Source organism: Lepidochelys olivacea, assembly GCF_965140295.1.
Source record: "Lepidochelys olivacea isolate rLepOli2 genome assembly, chromosome: 1".
NCBI classification, from domain to species: domain Eukaryota; kingdom Metazoa; phylum Chordata; order Testudines; family Cheloniidae; genus Lepidochelys; species Lepidochelys olivacea.
This window is the reverse complement of record NC_140411.1, coordinates 293524675-293544028: the sequence shown is the minus strand read 5'-3', so window position 1 is coordinate 293544028 and position 19354 is coordinate 293524675. Positions and strand designations below refer to the sequence as shown.

At 39.3% G+C, this 19354-nt stretch overlaps 1 protein-coding gene across 4 annotated transcripts in view; it reads right to left on the bottom strand.

The window, feature by feature from the left end:
• Positions 1 to 14740: 14740 nt before the first annotated feature.
• TAFA2 (TAFA chemokine like family member 2) overlaps positions 14741 to 19354 on the bottom strand; it is a 295636-nt gene continuing 291022 nt past the window's right edge. For all 4 annotated transcript variants that reach the window (XM_084625487.1, XM_084625490.1, XM_084625488.1 and 1 more), the window contains one exon: positions 14741 to 17667. Coding sequence is in view for 1 of the 4 variants with exons in the window: in XM_084625490.1 (XP_084481616.1) it covers positions 17656 to 17667 (12 nt within the window). In the remaining 3 variants the exon portion in view is untranslated. The remainder of the gene's footprint in view (positions 17668 to 19354) is intronic.

Sequence of the window (19354 nt, the reverse complement as noted above, 5' to 3'; positions counted from 1 at the left end):
AACCATACTCTTCTGCATGTGTTTTAAATCCTGTCAAATCAAACCATTTCATAGTTTCCTTGAGGCTAATTTTTTTCTTGGTTAGTGTCAAATTTATATTACATGTGAGTGGATCAAAGAATGTCATGGATTCAGTTTGTTGCTCAAATGTGATAATTGTTACTAGCTTCACATAGTATTTTCCAATAACATGTATTAGATTACATCAGTTCACTTCATCTAGGGACTGCAGAAATTAACCATTGTTGGGCCCATTGTGCTTTAATTGGGGTCTCTTGGAAGCCTCATTTCTTATGACTCCATGAAGGAAAGCAAGGTAATTTGTAGTAATGGTGTAAAAGAGAAAGAATCCTTTATTTTGAGAGGTAATAAATGTATATTTCTTAGTAATTAACAGTAAATAGTCTCTAATGCACAATTAATTACGGATGGCCCAGTGGATTGAAATTCTCCGTCTATCCACAAAGGAGGTACGTCATGCTTCGTGACAGTGTAAATTTCCCAGTGTTTCACTTAAATGCCTCTGCCCTGACCTAGATGGATTGTCTCAAGTTTCAGAACTTATGATTCCATGCCCATTCCAATCCTCGCCCTTCAAACAAAACACTAGTAAAAAGAATTCTAGAGCTGGGCAAATTTTTTCAGACAACTAGTTTACTTGCTGAAAAATGCAGTTTGGGTAAAACTGATGCTATCCACAAATTTGACACCATTTTTTTTAGGGCTAGATTCACAAGACAGTGGTGGTGGCAGCAGAAGAGTAAGAGGAGCCCATTTTATTACTTTTAGCCCAGTGGTTAGGACACTCCCAAAGAACGTGGAAGACTCAGGTTCAAATTCCTGCAAATAGGGTTTGAACCTATTTTTCCCTGTCCCCCGCCCCCAATCAGAGCCGTAATCACTGGGCTGTAATGTATCTGGCGTGAATATTTTTCCATGCGTCCTGCTGAAGCTGTTCCACTTTATATGAACTACTTGAATAGCCATTGGGTCAGAGAGAGAGAGAGAATGACTCTACTGCCTTGTGGTGAGGGCACTTACATGGAGGGAGGACACTGGGATTCAAATCCCTGCTACAGAGCATGGTCTCCAACAACCCAGCTGGGTCCCCTAACCACTCGGCTAAAAGGTGTAAGGTGGTTGCCACCTCCTCTAGTTATTTTGTGAATCTAGCCCTTTAAAAATGTCCAGAAACAGCATGTTTTATTAAACCCCAAAATGGACTTTTTCTATTTTGCCAAATATTTTCAGAATTTTCAGATTCAGTTTGACCTGATCTGAAATTTTTGTTTTGATTTTTCAGAAGTGACTGCGAACTGAAAAATCAGTTCTTTGACCAGCTCTAGCCAGTAGTGATAGTTTCGTAATGTGGATACAGTCCACTAAAAACTAAACTAAGAATGAACAGATTCACTTAGGCCACCATCAGATGGTAACAACTTTCCAATTCTATTGACCTAGACCAGACTTGAACCAATGACCTAGACGCAAAGCGCTCCATATGTCATTACTGACCTCCTGAGCATCTCACATGTATTCAACTTTCTAATTATTAGCATTATAGTAGCTTTTTTCTCCATCTAAGTGGCTCAACTCCAGCACACAAGTTTTTCTTGAAGGCAATGCCATAATTACATGCTTTTCATAGAATTATACAAATGAAGGGCTGGAAAGGATCTTGAAAAGTCATCAAGCCCAGTCCCATGTGCTGAGGCAGGACCAAGTAAAGCTGATAGGTGTTTTTTAAAACCTCAAATTATGGGGATTCCACAACCTCCCTTGGACAATTGTTCCAGAGCTTAGCTACCCAACATAAACCAACAAGTGTGTTCTCCTAATATATAAGACGGCATCTTCTGGAAAAATGCTTAGTCACTACTGTGGCAAAATAAGATAAAGTTCCAAATTTACTGCCAAGCTGTCATGTACTGGCTAGTGTTTGTGTGTGTGTAGCTATACTCTACTAAATGGAATATCAGGATTGTTCATCTCTCCCTCTAATGACTGGCTGATGGAGAATAGCCCTAATATGACCATGATTAATAAAGATCTTCTCACATTTGCCCAAAGTACTGGACACTGTATTTTTACAGAAGGGCAGAAGGTCTTAAGTTCTATCTTTGTTGAAACTGTGATGTTTATGGAGTCAGTTGGTTAAAGACTTGTTGCAAAACCCATGCGTCCCACATTACAGAGGCCAGCAGTTATCACAGCACAGGGACAAATGTCAATATATATTTTAAGAGCCTAGTTTTTAAATATCCAAAGCATATGAAGTATTTTGGGGGCAGGGTGTAGGAATAAATGCTTTGAACAGCATTAACTCCAACTGGAAATCAGCTTGGTTTGGATAGCATGCTGCATAGAACATTCATGCTGTCCAGTTTCATCTCATCCCACCCCAACATGGCCCTTGCTGGTATGGTCTTCCTTTCCTCCTCCTCAGCCTCCCACAGTTATTGGCTCCCTTCTGCCCATGTAAGTTGAGAAGAACATCTGTCTGCAAGTAAAGAGTTATACAGACCTCAGAGACCACAGATCTTGAACCCTGATGTGCAGAGCACTTAGGAAGTGGTAAGTGCTAGCCAGCCACAACTAGTAGTTACTAGACTAGAAGCTGAACCCTAACAGAGGACTCCAGTCCTGGACTCCGATTGGCAGAAGGCTGTGGGTCCTGATTGGTTCACAGCTTCTATATAAACCCAGCACAGGAACAGGAAGTTGTCCAGGCAGTTGGGATCTCCCTGCTTTAGAGTGTTTCCCTTGCAATAGCGGCTGCTGATAACCTGACATGCTAGCCACCTGACTCCTGGTTTGCCCTCTGGTCTGTCTCAGACTCTCATGTCCTAGTAGCCTGCTTCCTGACTCTTGATTTGCCCTCTGGATTGTCTGGACTCTGTCCTCCTGGTATCTGACCTGACCTGGTTCCTAGCTCCTGTTGTGACCACTAGGTAAGACCACCCATGCCCTGGTTGTGACAGGTTGAAAACCTGGCCCACTGACTTCAGTAGGAGTTTTGCCATTCACTTCAGTGGATCCAGGGTTTCAGCCTGATATAGGGTTATCTTATGTCTGGGTTTTCCAAGACATGACTTCTTCTTTGATCCTTCACCCTCTGCCCAGGCAGATTCTTCAAATAACAAGCAATGTCTGGGATTTTCGCAGAGCAGATATTGCAGCTCAGAAACAGGTGTCTCCATGCCCTGATTGGTCCATCCCCTGCAGCCACAGATGCTGGATCCCAACTCAGGCCCTGGCTCCCAGCCCTAACGCTGAGGAGGGGGAGAGGCTCCCATGGAGACTCCACCTGATGGTCCAGCCCAATCAGGACCTCCAGCCTTCTGCCATCATGACATGGAGAGACACTGCCCCCCACCTTGAGAGTGAGACCACAGGAACCTGCTCCAGCACCCCCCAGAAACCCCCACCAATACACATACACCCCTCCAGCATCCCCCAAATACCTCCTGAAGTACCCCCAAACACACACACTATAACCTGCCCCAGCTGTGTCCTCTTTTTGGGAACCTGAAATAGGGCAACCCTACCCTGATAGTGCAGTAACTGTGTAGGCAAATGCAGCCATTGTGCACTTAGAAATACACATGGTACTGGAAAATTGAGACAAAGCCTTGGGCAACGTAGCCTGTTTACTAAAACTTTGGAGTTGGATCCTGCATGTAGGTTCTTCAATATACACTGCTTTCCTGCTCCTCTCTTCACTTAACACACTGAGTTAAGTGTTAGAGTAACAGAACAGTGTATGCAGCAAGTAAAGAGTCAGGAAGCTCCTCTAAACAATGTTTCATTTCTCACCCTCCATAAATACTTCAGCAAATACATGGAGCACTTTCCAGCTGAGCAGTAGGAAGAGGCAGTTTGGGCAGTGAGAGAAGCAATGCCTCCTGGTTGCAATCACAAGAGGAAAAGGGGACTAGGAGAGCTCCTGGAGATTTATGAAACATGAGGGAAATATGTCAATGATAGAGAGTGTGAGAGAAGCTGACACTGAAGGAAAGGTGTGTCCACCTTTCAGTGGTCACTAACTCATGGTTTGGGGACCTGTATCCCATACAACAACCCCAGGAGATTGACAAGTCAGGTTCAGCCATCTAAAAGAGCTCAGATGAAATTGATCCACACATTTACTTTAACAATTTAGGGACTGATTCTTATCTATACTAAGGGCCATTTAATCACTCTGGGAGTTTGCAGGGGCCTTGAGGTACGGAGAAATTACATATACACTTTCACTGCCAAAGAGGTACAAACAGTACTTCAGGTAAATTTTCATAAGAATGATCACAATGGGTCAGACCAATGGTACATCTAGCCCAGTATTGTGTCTTCCAACAGTGGCCGGTGCAAGATACTTCAGAGGGAAGGAACAGAACAGAGCAATTTGAGTGATCCACCCCTATTGTCCAGGCCCAGCTTTTGGCAGTCAGAGGCTTAGGGACACCCAGAGCATGGAGTTGCATCCCTGACCATCCTGTCTAATAGCTATTGGTGGACCTATCCTCCAGGAACTTACCTAATTCTCTTTTGAACCCAATTATACTTTTGGCCTTCACAACCACCCCGGCAACCAGTTCCACAGGTTGACTGTACATTATGTGAAGAAGTACTTCCTTATGTTTGTTGTAAAGTTGCTGCCAATTAATTTCATTGGGTGACCCTGGTTCCTGTGTTATGTGAAGGAGTAAATAACTAGATTGTTCACTTTCTCTGCACCATTCATGATTTTATAGACCTCTATCACAGTGGTTCTCAACAAGGGGAGTATGCAGGTCTTCCTGGGGGTACATCAACTCATCTAGATATTTCCCTACTTTACAATAGGCAACATAAAAAGCACTAGCAAAGTCAGTACAAACTAAAATTTCATACAGATAATTTGTTTATACTGTTCTATATACTAGCTGTACACCCAACTCACCAAAGGAGAAAGGAAATGGGGAGGCCAAAAGAAACGCTTTAAAAACATCCTCAGAATAAACATCAAAAGAAGTGGCATCAACACCACAGCAGCCCAGGATAGGGATAACTGGCGAAGACTTGTCAGAGAGGGCACGTCCACTTTTGAGGAAAATTGCCCTGCCCTGGTAGCAGAAAAACACCAGAAAAGAAAGAAAAGACAAGTCACGCAGCAATCCTGGCCCACCACTGTCTTCCAACACCACCTGCAACGTCTGCCAATGAGTCTGTGGCTCAGGGATTGGATTCCTCAGTCACCAAAGGACCCACGAAAAATAAAACCTGCGAAAGAGATCATCCTCGACCTCAAGGGATTGCTGATGAAGAGGTACTGTACACTGAAATGTAAGCACAATATTTATATTCCATGGTAAAAATGAGAAAGTAAGCAATTTGTCAGTAATAGTGTGCTGTGACACATTTGTATTTTTATGTCTGATTTTGTAAGCAAAGTGAAGTAAATTTTGGGGGTACACAAGACAAATCAGTCTCCTGAAAGGGGTACAGTAGTCTGGAAAGGCTGAGAGACAGTTTTAACATATCCCTCTTTAGTCATCTGCATCAGGCCCTCATATGCATAATTTAGCTCACATGGCATCAAAGCTTGCACAGTGCTGAACTAGTCACATGACAGTGAGTGCACAGATTAGCACCCTCCGCAGCAGTGCATTCCTTACCCAAGTCTTTGGCTCACATTCTAAAAGTATACTTAAATATGCACACAGCATTTATAGTTGTAGATATGGATCGAGTATACTGGAATTGTAAAGTACAATATTTCAAATTGACACATCTACACACTTAGTGCTTGATCCCCAACCCACTGAAGATAATGGGAAGACTGCTGTTGACGTCAGTGAGGTTTGGATAAGGTCCATACAGATTTATGGAGGTAACTCCCATTAGTATTAATAAGAGTCATGCGCACAAATCATCTGAGCACTGATAGAGAGAAAGACCTTGCAAAGTCTCCATATATTCCATTTGTCTGCAATGCTTCCACAGTCTACTATGCACCATTCTAAAATTTAACTATTCCTACAGTTATAAAGAGACAAAAGGTTTGCCACCAGCTGAGTCTTTCTAATTTCTAATTTTGCTTACTACAAACACATAGTGTCAAGCCTTGCTGTGTATGCTAGAAAAAGGGAATCTTATTATCTTGAAGCAGTTATTCCTTCTTTTACATGGTAATCAGCAGGATCAGAACTATGCTTTCAGAACTTCAAATCTAATAATTTTCTGGATGGCAACTATGTGCAATTTGCTGCACTTGCATAGACACCAAAATTACATCCACTGCTTTTCTCTTCATTTTATTTTAAAAATATGAACTATGATTTTCTTAAAATTACATTTTTTTTGTATGGGAAACATTAACTCTATCTTCTTTCTTTCCACCCCACAAAAAATTATAGGGATGAGAATCTGACCCAACTTCATACTAGTTCAAACTGCTTCATCAGTACAAAGCAGCCATATACCTGCCCTAAAGGCACAGCTGAAGATACAGGGAACCCTGAGGCAACATGGATCCAGCGTCATTAGCGCTACTCCATTTTCTCTATGCCCCTCCATCTCCACATAGTAGACCTGTCATGGGCAGGGAGCATAAGACTAGAGCACATGGCACACTACTGATCTGGGTGAACACAGCAGGTCCCGTGGGACTTCTGAAACCAGCATAATTTAGAGTAACCTTTGTTACTATTGTAAATACTATTCATGCAAAGTTTGATGTATTCTTCTTCATTCTTTATTTGCAAATAAAATGTTTCCAATGTTTGTCCAGCTCTATATAAGTTATTTTAAAATGTAGCTTGCATTTTTATATGTGCAGAAATTATTTTTCTCAAACCTGAAGGCAAAGGAATTAAAATAGCTGTTCAAAGAGCTTTTTTCAAATAATTACAGTATATTCTAATCATTCCCAGAGTTTAGCTATAACTATATAAATTGCATCTTTGCAATTCTAGCTCTTCTGCTCCTTATTACTTGAATTTTATATTATGTGCATTTTAACAACATTTTAGTGATTGTGTTTTCCTATATGTTTCAGTAATGACTGATGGTCAAAACACTAGAGCTGAAGTATGTTAGGCAACATGGTAATGAAGCTTAGAAAGTGTGTTGAGTAAAACATATCAACCCATTTTGAACTTAAACTACATGAAAAAATAAGTTCTAAAAGGCTCCACTATTTGCATATCTTCAAGGTCATGTGAAAATTTCCCTGAAATAAAAACCAGGAGGCAACCTGAATGTTTACAGCAAATAGCTACAGTGGTAGAAGAAATCAAGGACAAAGTAATCATTATTAATGATTCAGCATCAGTGAGAGGGATTGTGATTCCAGAAAGCTTTCCAAAAGAATTTTTAGATTTCAGGACTAGACTGTTCCACTAGGTATAGACTTCCTCAACTTCTTAATGTGACACTATATATATATATTGCCCCTCTTATACCCACTCTCTTAGTGCTCCCTCTCAAATAGCAAAGTGCGTGCTTTCCATCATTCTAACAGTTAAATGACGGAATTGCTCTGTAATTGAAACAGCAGGAAAGGTCACCTTGACACTCCTGTGACTGATAAAAAGTAGCTTAAGGCACCATGGCTTTTTATTGTGAATGAGCTGGCTGAATTTATGCCCATAAATATAGAGATATTCAAATAATCTTAAAGGTGTAACACAATGTAAGAAAAGCCCTTTTGTCATCATTGCACAGGATCACATATAAATATGGGCACATTTTAAAACATAGATTTTTGACCAGACAGACTAATATTTGGAGCTGGAGGATAGTTAAATTCTTGAGAAAAGTTGGCTCCTGGACATGGACAGTAAGAATGAATTTCAAACCTGTGCAGAAGAATATCACAGGCCCATGCAACACTTAAGTACAGCTGAAGCCCTATTTTCAGGGTGTACGTGGGAGTGAAACGCAGAACAGGTGTGAATTTTACCCCAAGCACACGCGATGAGACTCCTTTTACATGTGATTTTACTCTGGAAAGACTAAGTTACGGGAGCTCTAAAGGAACTGGGATCTGTGATCATCATGGTGTCAAGTTCTTCAGTGACAGGGGACAGTGCTGTTGTAGAGAAGATTCAGAGCTCTTTGTAATCTGCATATTGCTGATATCTTAGTTAGATGCTGTTTCAATCTCACATAATTGTTGCACATAGATGTTGAAATGAACTAAATTACATATAGTATTTAAGGCCAGATTCATCCCTGAAATAACTTCACTAAAGAGAACAGAATCACCCAGGAATTAACTGACTCTTAGTTCCTTGTGTACTTCTTTTCCTAATAGCCAAAGGCACTTGACCAACATAAGGTCCCCAGGTGTAACTAAATCCAAGGTTTTATCCAGGCCATTTAGTAGAAGATAAACACAGAGCTATTTAGTCACAGATGACTACGGTCCAGTTAATTCAAGAGTTCAGCCCCCAAACTTCCGGAGTCACCTCTAACAGAGAGACGGAGAGAGATACATATATGGAGATCCAGACTAAACTCCTCCCACAGCCTAAATATGCATATGTCTGTTATTGCCCTGTCCCCATCATTAAACTACATCCATGATTTTGAGAAGTAGTGAGTACACAGAACTCCAGCTACTGCCTCTGGGAGCTTAGGGTTCTCAGCACTTCTGACAACCAGGACCCATGGTAGTACATACGGTTCCATCCAGCAAGAATATCCAGCAAGCACACTATTACTGCTTGATGCACTACTCTACTCTATACACTACTACCCCTTGAAGGGACATGTAGGATCTGAAACAATCAGATTTTATTCAAAACAAGGATTTGGAATGTTATAGATGACGGAATATACCCTCCTTGGTTTACTCATGTGAGTAGTAAGTAACTGCCTTCAGTGAGCAAGATGAAGCTGCATGCCTGAGAGTAATTCAGTGAATAAACCTCCAGGGCTATTTCACCACTTGCTCTTCTAGTTTCTTACCCTAGCACTGATGGAGTGGACAACCACCAGATACTTTACAGGATTAACATCTTTAAAAGTGTTTTTCTTTTATGATTTCTCTTGGGTGCATAGACTGGCAGTGCTTGCTTCTAACTGGTAGCTGATAAAGAGGATACCAATATATTGTAAAGAGTGATTCATCTGTAATACAATGAAGAAAGGTGCATACTAATAAGAAAATGGAAAAAAGTCACTAATATTTTAATATAAATATACCACTCAATTACAGTGCACACAGATGGAAAAAATACAAACAAAAATCAGCATTAGATCATAGCTATTTACCCCTTAATTATTGGAATCAGCTCATTAAATCAGCTCATTTATGTTAAGATAGCATAATACAGCCAATGATTACACTGAGTACTTCTTGAAAAACGTATCTATTTTTTCTGTTTCCACGTTACCATACTGAGCTATGACATAACTTGTGAAAACAGCCATTTTGTTTGAGGAAGAACACCACATAAAACATTACCAGTGGCACTGTTTGCTCATCTAGCATATAATGTGGTTTTCATTTAAAGAACAGCCTATCATTGCTTCCTCTCCCAAAAGTCAGTGTTCTTGCTTTCCCAATATTCTGAAGCCCATTCATTTTATGGTGTGTCATTGTGCTCAATTCTCAGAGAACAGTGAAATGGCACTAACTCTGGTCAATTCTTGACAAAGAATCACCATTGTTGGAATTTTTTTCATGTTTACCAGGTCACTAAACTGCAGTAGCTCTTTGCTCTCTACCCACATACAGCCTGAATATTTGGCAAAAGATGGGAAAAGTCAAGGTTTTATCATGGAAACAACGTGAATAATTCATTTTAATTTTAAAAATAGGAAAAGTCATTGCACACAATATTTTAAATTAGGATTGTATTTTTGTCATGGGAAATGATGAGAAAAAGCAAAATTATTAATTATTAATAATAGTTTACCTTTTGAAAAAAGGTATATTCCTCCACAGTGAATATTCATAAAACTTCATGGAGGCATCCTGTTCAGCAGCTGAGCTGGGTGAAAAAACCTGTAACTTATGACAATAACCTTTTTAGTCCCTGGTTTTGTCACAGAGATCATGGCTGTAACAAACCTACAGTCTATGGCTTACTCCTGCAGGCTGTGTTATGTGAATGGACCCCTGCCTTCACACAGAACTCATTGAAGTCAATAGGATTCCACACAAAGCAATTTGCAGGAACAGGACTTGATTATGACTTTAGAAAAGGTGGACGAAATCCTGGCAAAACTGATGTCAACGGCAAAACTTCCATTGGTGTCAGTGTGGCCAGCATTTCACCCAGTATGTTTATGAGTCCAAACTTTCCCCCTCATGTTTGCTGTGAGCAGAGAGGTCTTTTATAGTATATATGTAAATATACAATCTGTTTTACAATGTTTTCCATCATCTTCCCCTTCCATATGTTCTCCCACTCGGAATCTAATGAGCTCTACATATAAAGGATGACAAAGGAATATGTCTAAGAAATAATTCCAGCAATTATGGCATATGGAGGCATTGTTTTCAAGTCCCTTTTACCATGAACATTAGGCAGAGCATCTGGGACCAAATTCTGCCTACCTGGCCCATGAACATTAGCAAAATAATCTTCATCTGTTTGTAAATTCTACTGAGATCATCTGCCATTACAAGGAGGACCATTCCATCAGCTTTATGAGCAGTGAGCATATTGAAGTACAAATCATCTACATTTAGGCAAAAATATTTTAATGCCCACAGATCAGCCTGCTGGATACCACTTTAGGAAATGATAATGCAGGTAGGTCTCACTACTCCCAGAAGTGCTGCAAATCTTTCTATGTCACTTCCAGGCCACTGCTAATAAAGCACTTACCCCTCTAACCACCACTCTGATTTCTCCGTGATCCTAGTTCCTGCCTGCAAACAATGAGCCATTTTGTCAGAACTGGATGGATCTCAGCACAAGAAAAAAATAAAAGGAGAAAAAAATAAGGAATAAAGAGGAAAAAAATTGAACTCCACATCAGTAAACGGGGGCGGGAGTTACATTCCTTGGTTCCAAACACTGGCACTTCCCTCTAAACAGATAATGCTGCCAGAGCCTACCAAAACAGAAAGAGAAAAGATTATCAGATACCTCTCTCTTATGATGTATCAGAATATCAGCTGGTATGCATTTCTTTGGTGCTCTAGATACCACATCAGGGCCATGGTAGATAAATCTGGACTAAGGAAGTTCAATGCTTCCCATATTTTAATATTTTACAAGGGAGAAACTAGTTCTCTGGGTTACCATTTGATATACATTCGGCCCAAGAAGTGTTTTTCAAGAGAAAGTGAACAAAACCAACATTGGGCTTCACGGATTTAAGACAACGAAGACGTTATACTGATATTTTTTGAATAATCATGCAAGAACATGATGCCACTCTACCTACCATGCTCCAGAGATCTAGAGAGGAAAAAAAGTCAAGTTAAATCCAGAAAAATGCTACATCAGAACAGCAAAAGTGAAGTATTTTCATCACATTTACCCAACTGAAGGTATCAAGTAGTCAGGCATCAGAAGCCATAGTCCCACAGAGATAATGGTGTCTAAACTAGAAAAGGTATCAGTGATGATGCCACATTAGACAAAAACAGTGTAGGCTTCTGGAAGCTCAATAAGATTCACTTGCAGAATTCCCTCTCAGGGTTTGCCTCTCCCCAGCCCATCAAATATGCAGAGAGTTTTAGCCCCTACATCCTGCAGATTTTCAAGGATTCACCACCAGAGCTCAGGGTTTTTCACACACAAAGGCTGTCTGCCTCTGCACTGCCCATGGTGCCACCAGTCCCCTCCTCAGCAGAGCAGCTCCAATTGTATTAGCTTGCCACGGATTTTCTAGCAAGGTCCTTCCCCAGAACTGACCCTAAGTGGTGTTGCCTGCATGGAGGATAGGTGGCTGTAACAATAAACACTTAACTCCAGCTCCATATTAACTTTTGTGAGGATTTCTGTTGCAGTTGGTGGTGGAATGATGCAAATTCTACTGGGCCTGCCCCTTCCCCAAATGTAGATCTCTAATGTTGGGGCCCATCTGATCTGAGAGAAAGGGAAATGATGGGACTAAGCTATCAAAATGGCACTCCCTTCCTTCTACCCCTCCTGGCCTATGAGCCATGTCTATTGTGTCTCCATTCATAAAAGCGGAACAGATGATTTGGTGCCTCCACTGATGTAACAGCAAAGGCCTATTTGTTTTTTAAGTAAAGTTTTGAAAGTATGAAAATGCCTTATAAATGCATTGATATTATGTGGAATAGTTCCCAATACTATTTAGTGACGCAATGCATCTGATTCTGGCTGCAAGTCCTTAGATCACTGCTGAGGTTGATCTGATGAATGATGTTTTATCTGCAAATATTAATGAAAATCAATAAACAAATATGACGACTTCTATTTCGATTCTGTCCACACTACCAGAAAACGTTTCAATGTGTGATGTAGGGAGAATAGGAAGAAATGGAAAATTCCGCATATACTCGTCATTAGCCCATTCGTTTATAAGCCGATGCCCCCCAAGATAGATAGGTAAAAATAGTAAAAACTGTATGACCCTTTCATAAGCTGATCCTATATTTCAGGGGTTGGCAAACTTCAGCTCCCGGCCCGTCAGGGTAAGCTGCTGGCGGGTCAGGATGTTTTGTTTACCTGGAGCGTTCACAGGCACGGAGCCCCTCAGCTCCCAGTGGACACAGTTTGCCATTCCCAGCCAATGGGAGCTGCAGGAAGTGGCGCCATTGGCTGGGAACTGTGAACCACGGCCACAGGAAACTGAGGGGCTCCATGCCTGCAGACGCTACAGGTAAACAATATGACAATGTATTAGATATTCCATTCAATGATTTCATAGAGTTTAAAATCATCAAATTTTGGTGTAGACCCGTTTATAAGCCAACCCCCACTCTTTGATGCGTCACTTTTTTATCAAAAATATTCGGCTTCTGAACAAGTATATACGGTAATTTGAAAAGGAATTTACCCATTTTCCATAGCACACCAGCCCAAAAATTCACATGGCAGTTCGCTGTCTAGTCACATGCTTCTGGCTAAGCATATCCTTAATTACCTTGCTGAAACAGGTCTTACAGGTCTTATCCTGCAAGAGGCTAGCCACCCTCAACTCCCATTGAGGATCTCTTCCAGATCCCACAGAAGTTAGTGGAGGTCTTTCCATTGGCTTCAACGGGGTTTGGATCAGACTCCAAATGCACATTGTTCCTTTGGGAAGTGGAGCAAAATTCCCCACCACCTCACAATGGGATCCGCCCTCTGAACTACACAGTTCCATACAGACGTCGCTTGTAAGTGGGAGGTTAGGATTATCGGAGATCTCTTACACTGCCATACTAGTCCTATGTCCCCAGCCCCTCCAGTGCTGGAGCTGAACTACCAGGGCTTCCTCTGCCTACTGCTGTCCCTGGGAGCCCATTTCACAGAGATCTGACGGACAAAGACAAAGAGCAAGAACATACTACTAATATTTGATATGTCACTGGAAATAGTTTTCTTGTCAGACAGTCTTAAGCTTCTCTTTGCATTGAGAGAAGTTGGCAACATGTGTCATTGGCTGTCAGAACGATGTAACATAAATTCAGATCTTTCGTGTATCACATCTTGTAATCAGCACATAAGTGGTTCAAGCAAACATAGAAGTTATACAACAGAAAGCCAAGGAGGACATTTTCACTAAAATATTTAGACTGACTGACTGTGAAGTGGCAGCAGATAGCTTTTGTAAGCTCTCATAAATGACTTTAAAGATGTAATTTGGGAACATTTTCTAATGCAGTGAAAGAACAAACATTAAGTGTTTTCCAGGAAAAGAACTGAACTGTGAAGCCTGACAGCCATGATTAGGTAATGTTCATAATGCCATTTAATAGCACTGAAATTATGAAGAACTATTTAATTCCATCAGAATGTTTACTTTTGTGGTATTTCTGATGCAAAGCTCAAGAGATTTAACAATTAGCAAGAAAACAAAAAAGATTAGGATGATATTAGCATTGCAAATCAAAACCACGTTCCACTTGCCAGTATCTTGGCTTGCAGCTGATTTGCAATAATTCCAGGCCGAGGAATAAGATAGTAAATTCACAGAATAGGTGTCAATCATAGTTTAGTGTTTTCTATCTGTAACCCTGTAGATGTCAGGATGTTAAATGATAGCTATATAATCACAGCCTGTTAACAAAATACATATGCATTTATGATTCGGCAAATACTTGACAGATTACTTACAAAATAATATACATTATAATATACTTTAGTTTCAAAACAAAATTGTTCTATGCATCTTGTGTAATGATGTAAAGTATTTTGAGATTATGGGAAAGATACTATACAGACAAAGTTGCACTGAATTACGTGTCGTGTCACAATGAAGTGTTGAAACACTGAAACAGAAATAAAATGGTTGTGGATGGACCTTTACTGCCTTGAGTCTCAATCAGGGTCACTGCTTAGGCTAGCATATTGTAATGAATGGTTACAGTGCTATTAAAAATGGCAGTAGCAGCAGTAGCAATATGTGACTTACTGATCAATATTCAACATATTAACGAGACATATGCTTGCAATACTTTTAAGTGTTATTTCATATTTATTAGAGATGGTTGGGAATTTTCTGTTGAAATGATTTGCAGACAGAAAAATACAATTGACGCAGGAAAAATTAGATTTTCCTGAAAATTTACATTTTCTATCAGGAAAATAGAAATGAAATATTTAATTTCAGATCAGTTTGACACTAATTGGAATATTTAATTTTGTCAGCTGGGCCCCATATATTTTGTTTTGAATCAGTTCAGCAAACCATTAAGCTGCATTTTCCTATCGGAATGTTACCTTATGTGAGTTATAGTTTGGGTCCCAATTCTTTCATATGGCTGGGCTCTTTGGAGGACTCCATCTTCCAAAATGCAATTCAGGTTTCCCTCTGACTGAGCTGCATGATGCATTGTGGGAATCACATGATTCTGGAGATGTGGACCAACCAAGTAGTCTGGTCCATAAGGGAAAATGTGGGCATCAGGCTCCTGAACTACAACTCCCATGAGGCAATGCACCACAATAAGAAAGTGCAATTTAGTGTTTAACTGACTCATAACAAAATGTTTCAGGTCAGTACAACAGACCAAAACAAAAATATTTTCTTTTTGGTAGTGGCTAAATGCTTTGTTTTGGTCAAAAATGTCCAAATCAATTTTTTTTCAGAATTTCCCTTCTGTGAAAAATGTTAATATTTTGTCCCAAAACCAAATGCTTATATGTCAGAGTTCCCCACAGGATGGTAATTCTGAATTTTGCTCAACTCTAATATTTATTGTTTGAAACATGACAGTATGTGTTGTAGAAAACAATGCTAAAATATCTCTTCAAACTCCTTCCTTCTGAAAACTGAAAAAGGTAGAATTGCTCCAAGTTTTTCTAAGGAAACATGAAATTAATATAGTCCATGATCTTCTTTTCCACTGGGTATAAAAACCTTTGCTCTATGGGTAAACAGAACCGATCTTCTAAGTGCATATCCATACAGGGGAGTCAATTTGATATCACAATTTTATTCACTTGTTATGAATAGTCACAACATTAATCTACTGCAGATAATCTATTCAGTATATTTGAAAATCCATTTATTTTCACCTATTGATAAGCATGTGTTACACTTGTATATAATACTGTATTTTCAGTGTTGATTCAAAGACCAAAGTCAAAGGAAACAAATATTGAGAAGCATGATACAGTATTTTGACCAAATTAAGGTCAAACTCATATTCTACAAAATAACACATTTATAATTTGTACTGTTCCAAACAAAGGAATTACTTTTCTCCTTAGGATGCTCTTTTAGCACAAATCCATACAATATTAATGCATTTGAAAAAACTGAGCTAGCTAATGGTGCTACAGTTTATCCAAATTAAAATTGAATCAGAAAAGAATATCTTTCCCTGCCAACATTTTTTATTATTTCTCAGCAGAATGATAAGATGTAAATCTCAAATTATTCCCAACAATCATTAATTTTTAGCTCTCCTTTGCAATAACATGGGAGGTTTAATGAAATAATCTTAGAAGAGCCTAGGATACTGTGACTAACCAGAGCACTCCAGTGTGTTCATCCATCATGGAACCCAATTTATATCTAATTAGCCATGTCAATGGCTTGTAACTATAAAAGGACCCCCCATCCCCCTTTTTTAACATACCGATAACCATGCAGGCCATTTGAATGAGACTGCCCACACAATTATTTTCACTAGGTCTGAGTTGCTGTGGTTTTTGTCTCTATTTAGACAACACAGCATACTATATAACTCTCACTCTCTCTTTCCGGTCAACATGCTTATGCAGCATCAGTACAGTACAACAATCAATTAGCAGGGTTCCTTTGTCTTAGTATTACCAGTGGTACTGAATATATTAAATGAAGTATAAAATTATACATTCTGTAATAACTCAGAAACAAAATTCATATATGTTTAAGGCCTTTAAATATTAAGGGTTTTCATAGAACAGTACATCACAAAAAATTGCTACGGAAATAGAAAATAGGAAAATAAATGTTAATTTGGGAAAATGACTATGGAAAGGCCCAGAAGACCTGGACTGGATAACTGTAAACAAAACATTTATGAACTTCAGATTTGGAGGGAAAGATTTTTTTTCCTCTATTAACAGACTGAGCAGACATCTACATAAGCATCCAGATAGTACTTGTGTTCAAGCAAGAGATAGTTTAAAAAAATAAATAACTAAAAGAAACTCTGAATGAATGCCATCCAACCTCAGAATTGTAAAACTTGCATGCATCCCTGTCTACCTTTACAAAAAGGGACTAGCTAATGTCATTTACTGCTTACTGTCAACTTGAAAGGACTTAAGGTTAAGAAAGTAAAGGACATACCAGAAACACCCATCATCTTCAAACTAAATGGAAATGTATATTTTTAAAGGTATAAAATACTTATAATGAAACTGCCAAAGAGCTACAGTAGTAGGATAGCCTTAGGGAAACATGTCAGGCTGGCTATACATTCTTATATGATTGATGTATTCCGATAACTATTACTTGTCAACAATAATTATTAACGATGGATATATACTTCCATTCCTATAACAAAAGCAACTTCAAGATGTTGAAACATGTAGCCTTTCAGAGATCCAAGATTAGAAATACAAATAAAAATGTCTAAAACTGCGCTATGCCAGAGGACAAGTTCTGCAACATAAATTTGATTAAAGTAGCGTGCAGTCCCACCAGCAATTTGTACATAGAACCAGGGAACATTGCAGAGGGAAAGAACCAGTACATTTCAAAGACTGCTTTTGTAAAGATGAAAAGCCGTCAGTCTGGAGTGGAGAACCCGAAAGATTGCGGCCTCTTCTACACCCTCTAAGCATCCCCGCTTTATACTGCAGCCATAAATTCCTCAGCAAGTGCAATTTTGTAAGTGTACATAGTTCAATACGTTGAAATCTCTGTGACAAAAAAGTTCACAATGACTTTCCAGTAGTTTTGATCTCAAGCTGTTGCTGATTACAAGCCAATACCCCCCAGCAGTGTAAACTCACTTCAAGGATTGCCTGGAGGGAGGTATGAAATTCCTGTTATGTTAACATTATCAGCCTTGAGATAGACTTGAGTTGTCTTTAGCTATCGGGTTACCTGTAAAGAAAAAGAAAATTAAAGCATATCAAAACTTTAGCTATAGCATCTGGTTTTATGTCGTGGAAATGGGTTTATGAGACTGCAGTGTAGAGAAGCACTTAAATGTGGGCATGATTATGAGCAAGTGATTAGTCCCACTGATATGAAAATGGGTTACTCATTGCTTAAGTCAGTGCTTTGCCTCACAGGACCTGAAGGAAACTGTTATCTTAACTATGGCTGTGCTTAAAAATGTGGGGTTTTCCGTTTTGAAAAAATTCCATAGGCTACTAAATATCAGGCCCCACACAGTCAGAAGTATTAATTGTTACAGCAGCTCTCTGTGCTACCTCCATCAGCTGTAACGTACGAGGATATCTGTTGTAACAACTCTGATTTCACAACACTTTTATTGGCTGGGCTTGAACAGAAGGGTGATTTGGAGATTTGTTTCTTATTTCTTCATATTTTCATACTGTATTAAGATGTATTATCCTGTTAAAGACTAACTACATTTTAGCAAGCAGCAATAATTTAGTGGGGGGAAGGGAACATCTGAGAAGAAAAGCCCACATAGCATGAGCAAGAGCTAGGTTTACCCTATTATTCACTGTTTGCACAATAACTATCAAAAATTTCACTTGAGGAGTTTCACCCAAGCTAACATAAACCAGAAGGACCACAGGGAAAGCAAGTCAGAGACAAAATATTTCACAGTAATTGGATTTCCCCTATGTCTGATTTGTATTTTAAACATGAAACGTTTAAAAAACAACCCGTCGTATTAAAGAAATATTAATTTGAGGAATATTTCTGCTGTGTCAGTGGATACAATTAATGATCATGTTACTTTTTAATATAAAATTGTGTCAAGGGACACTACCCCTACTCTTCAGGAGCAATGCATTGGATTGGTCACAATCACAGTCTATAACATCAAGGGCCATATGTTTTACATTTTGATTATAGAGAGAAGGGTCATGCTTGTTAATGATGAAGCATTCCTTTGCCCTCAGCAAAATCATTTGCATACAGCTCTTGTCAGCTCTGCAGAGCAGAAACATTGAGCAGAATTTTAAAAGGATTGATTTAGGAGTTTCATTACTTAGTTTTGCCTTCAACATTGGGAAATTTCTAGAATTTGCACTAGAAAAGAAGTACTAAAATGGTGCTTTGTGATTTCTACGATATGTGTTTGTTTATTACACTGCTTTTATTTTACTGAGTTTTCACTGGCTGAAGCAGCCTCATATGACTATTTCTATTCTGCACAATTGTCTGAAAAAATCATCAAAAATAATACAAAAGTCAGGCAACCTGTTATTGTGTTCTGCATTCAAAAAATAAAATGGCCAACACAGCATACCTGCTCCACATCCATTCCCCAGGAAGATTTATGCTACTTTAATTTGAAAAATATATAGGCAATTGTAGTAAATTAAACAGGCCTATTCTCTTGTAGTCAATGGTAAGATGGAATGCCAGGGAAAGTCAAAACCCTAGCAGCAATGCTAGAATCCTCAAAGAGGGTGGGTACTGAATGGCCATGGCTGTTTACACCTTGTGCACCAGGGCCAATGCAGGACAGGTGGGAGGACTCTCCTGATCATGATGCACCCTATAAAAGGATAACCACTCTGATATGTATTCTGTTCTGGCTTCCTCAGCACTGGGAAAACCTTATACTACTGAAAAGACAAGTTCC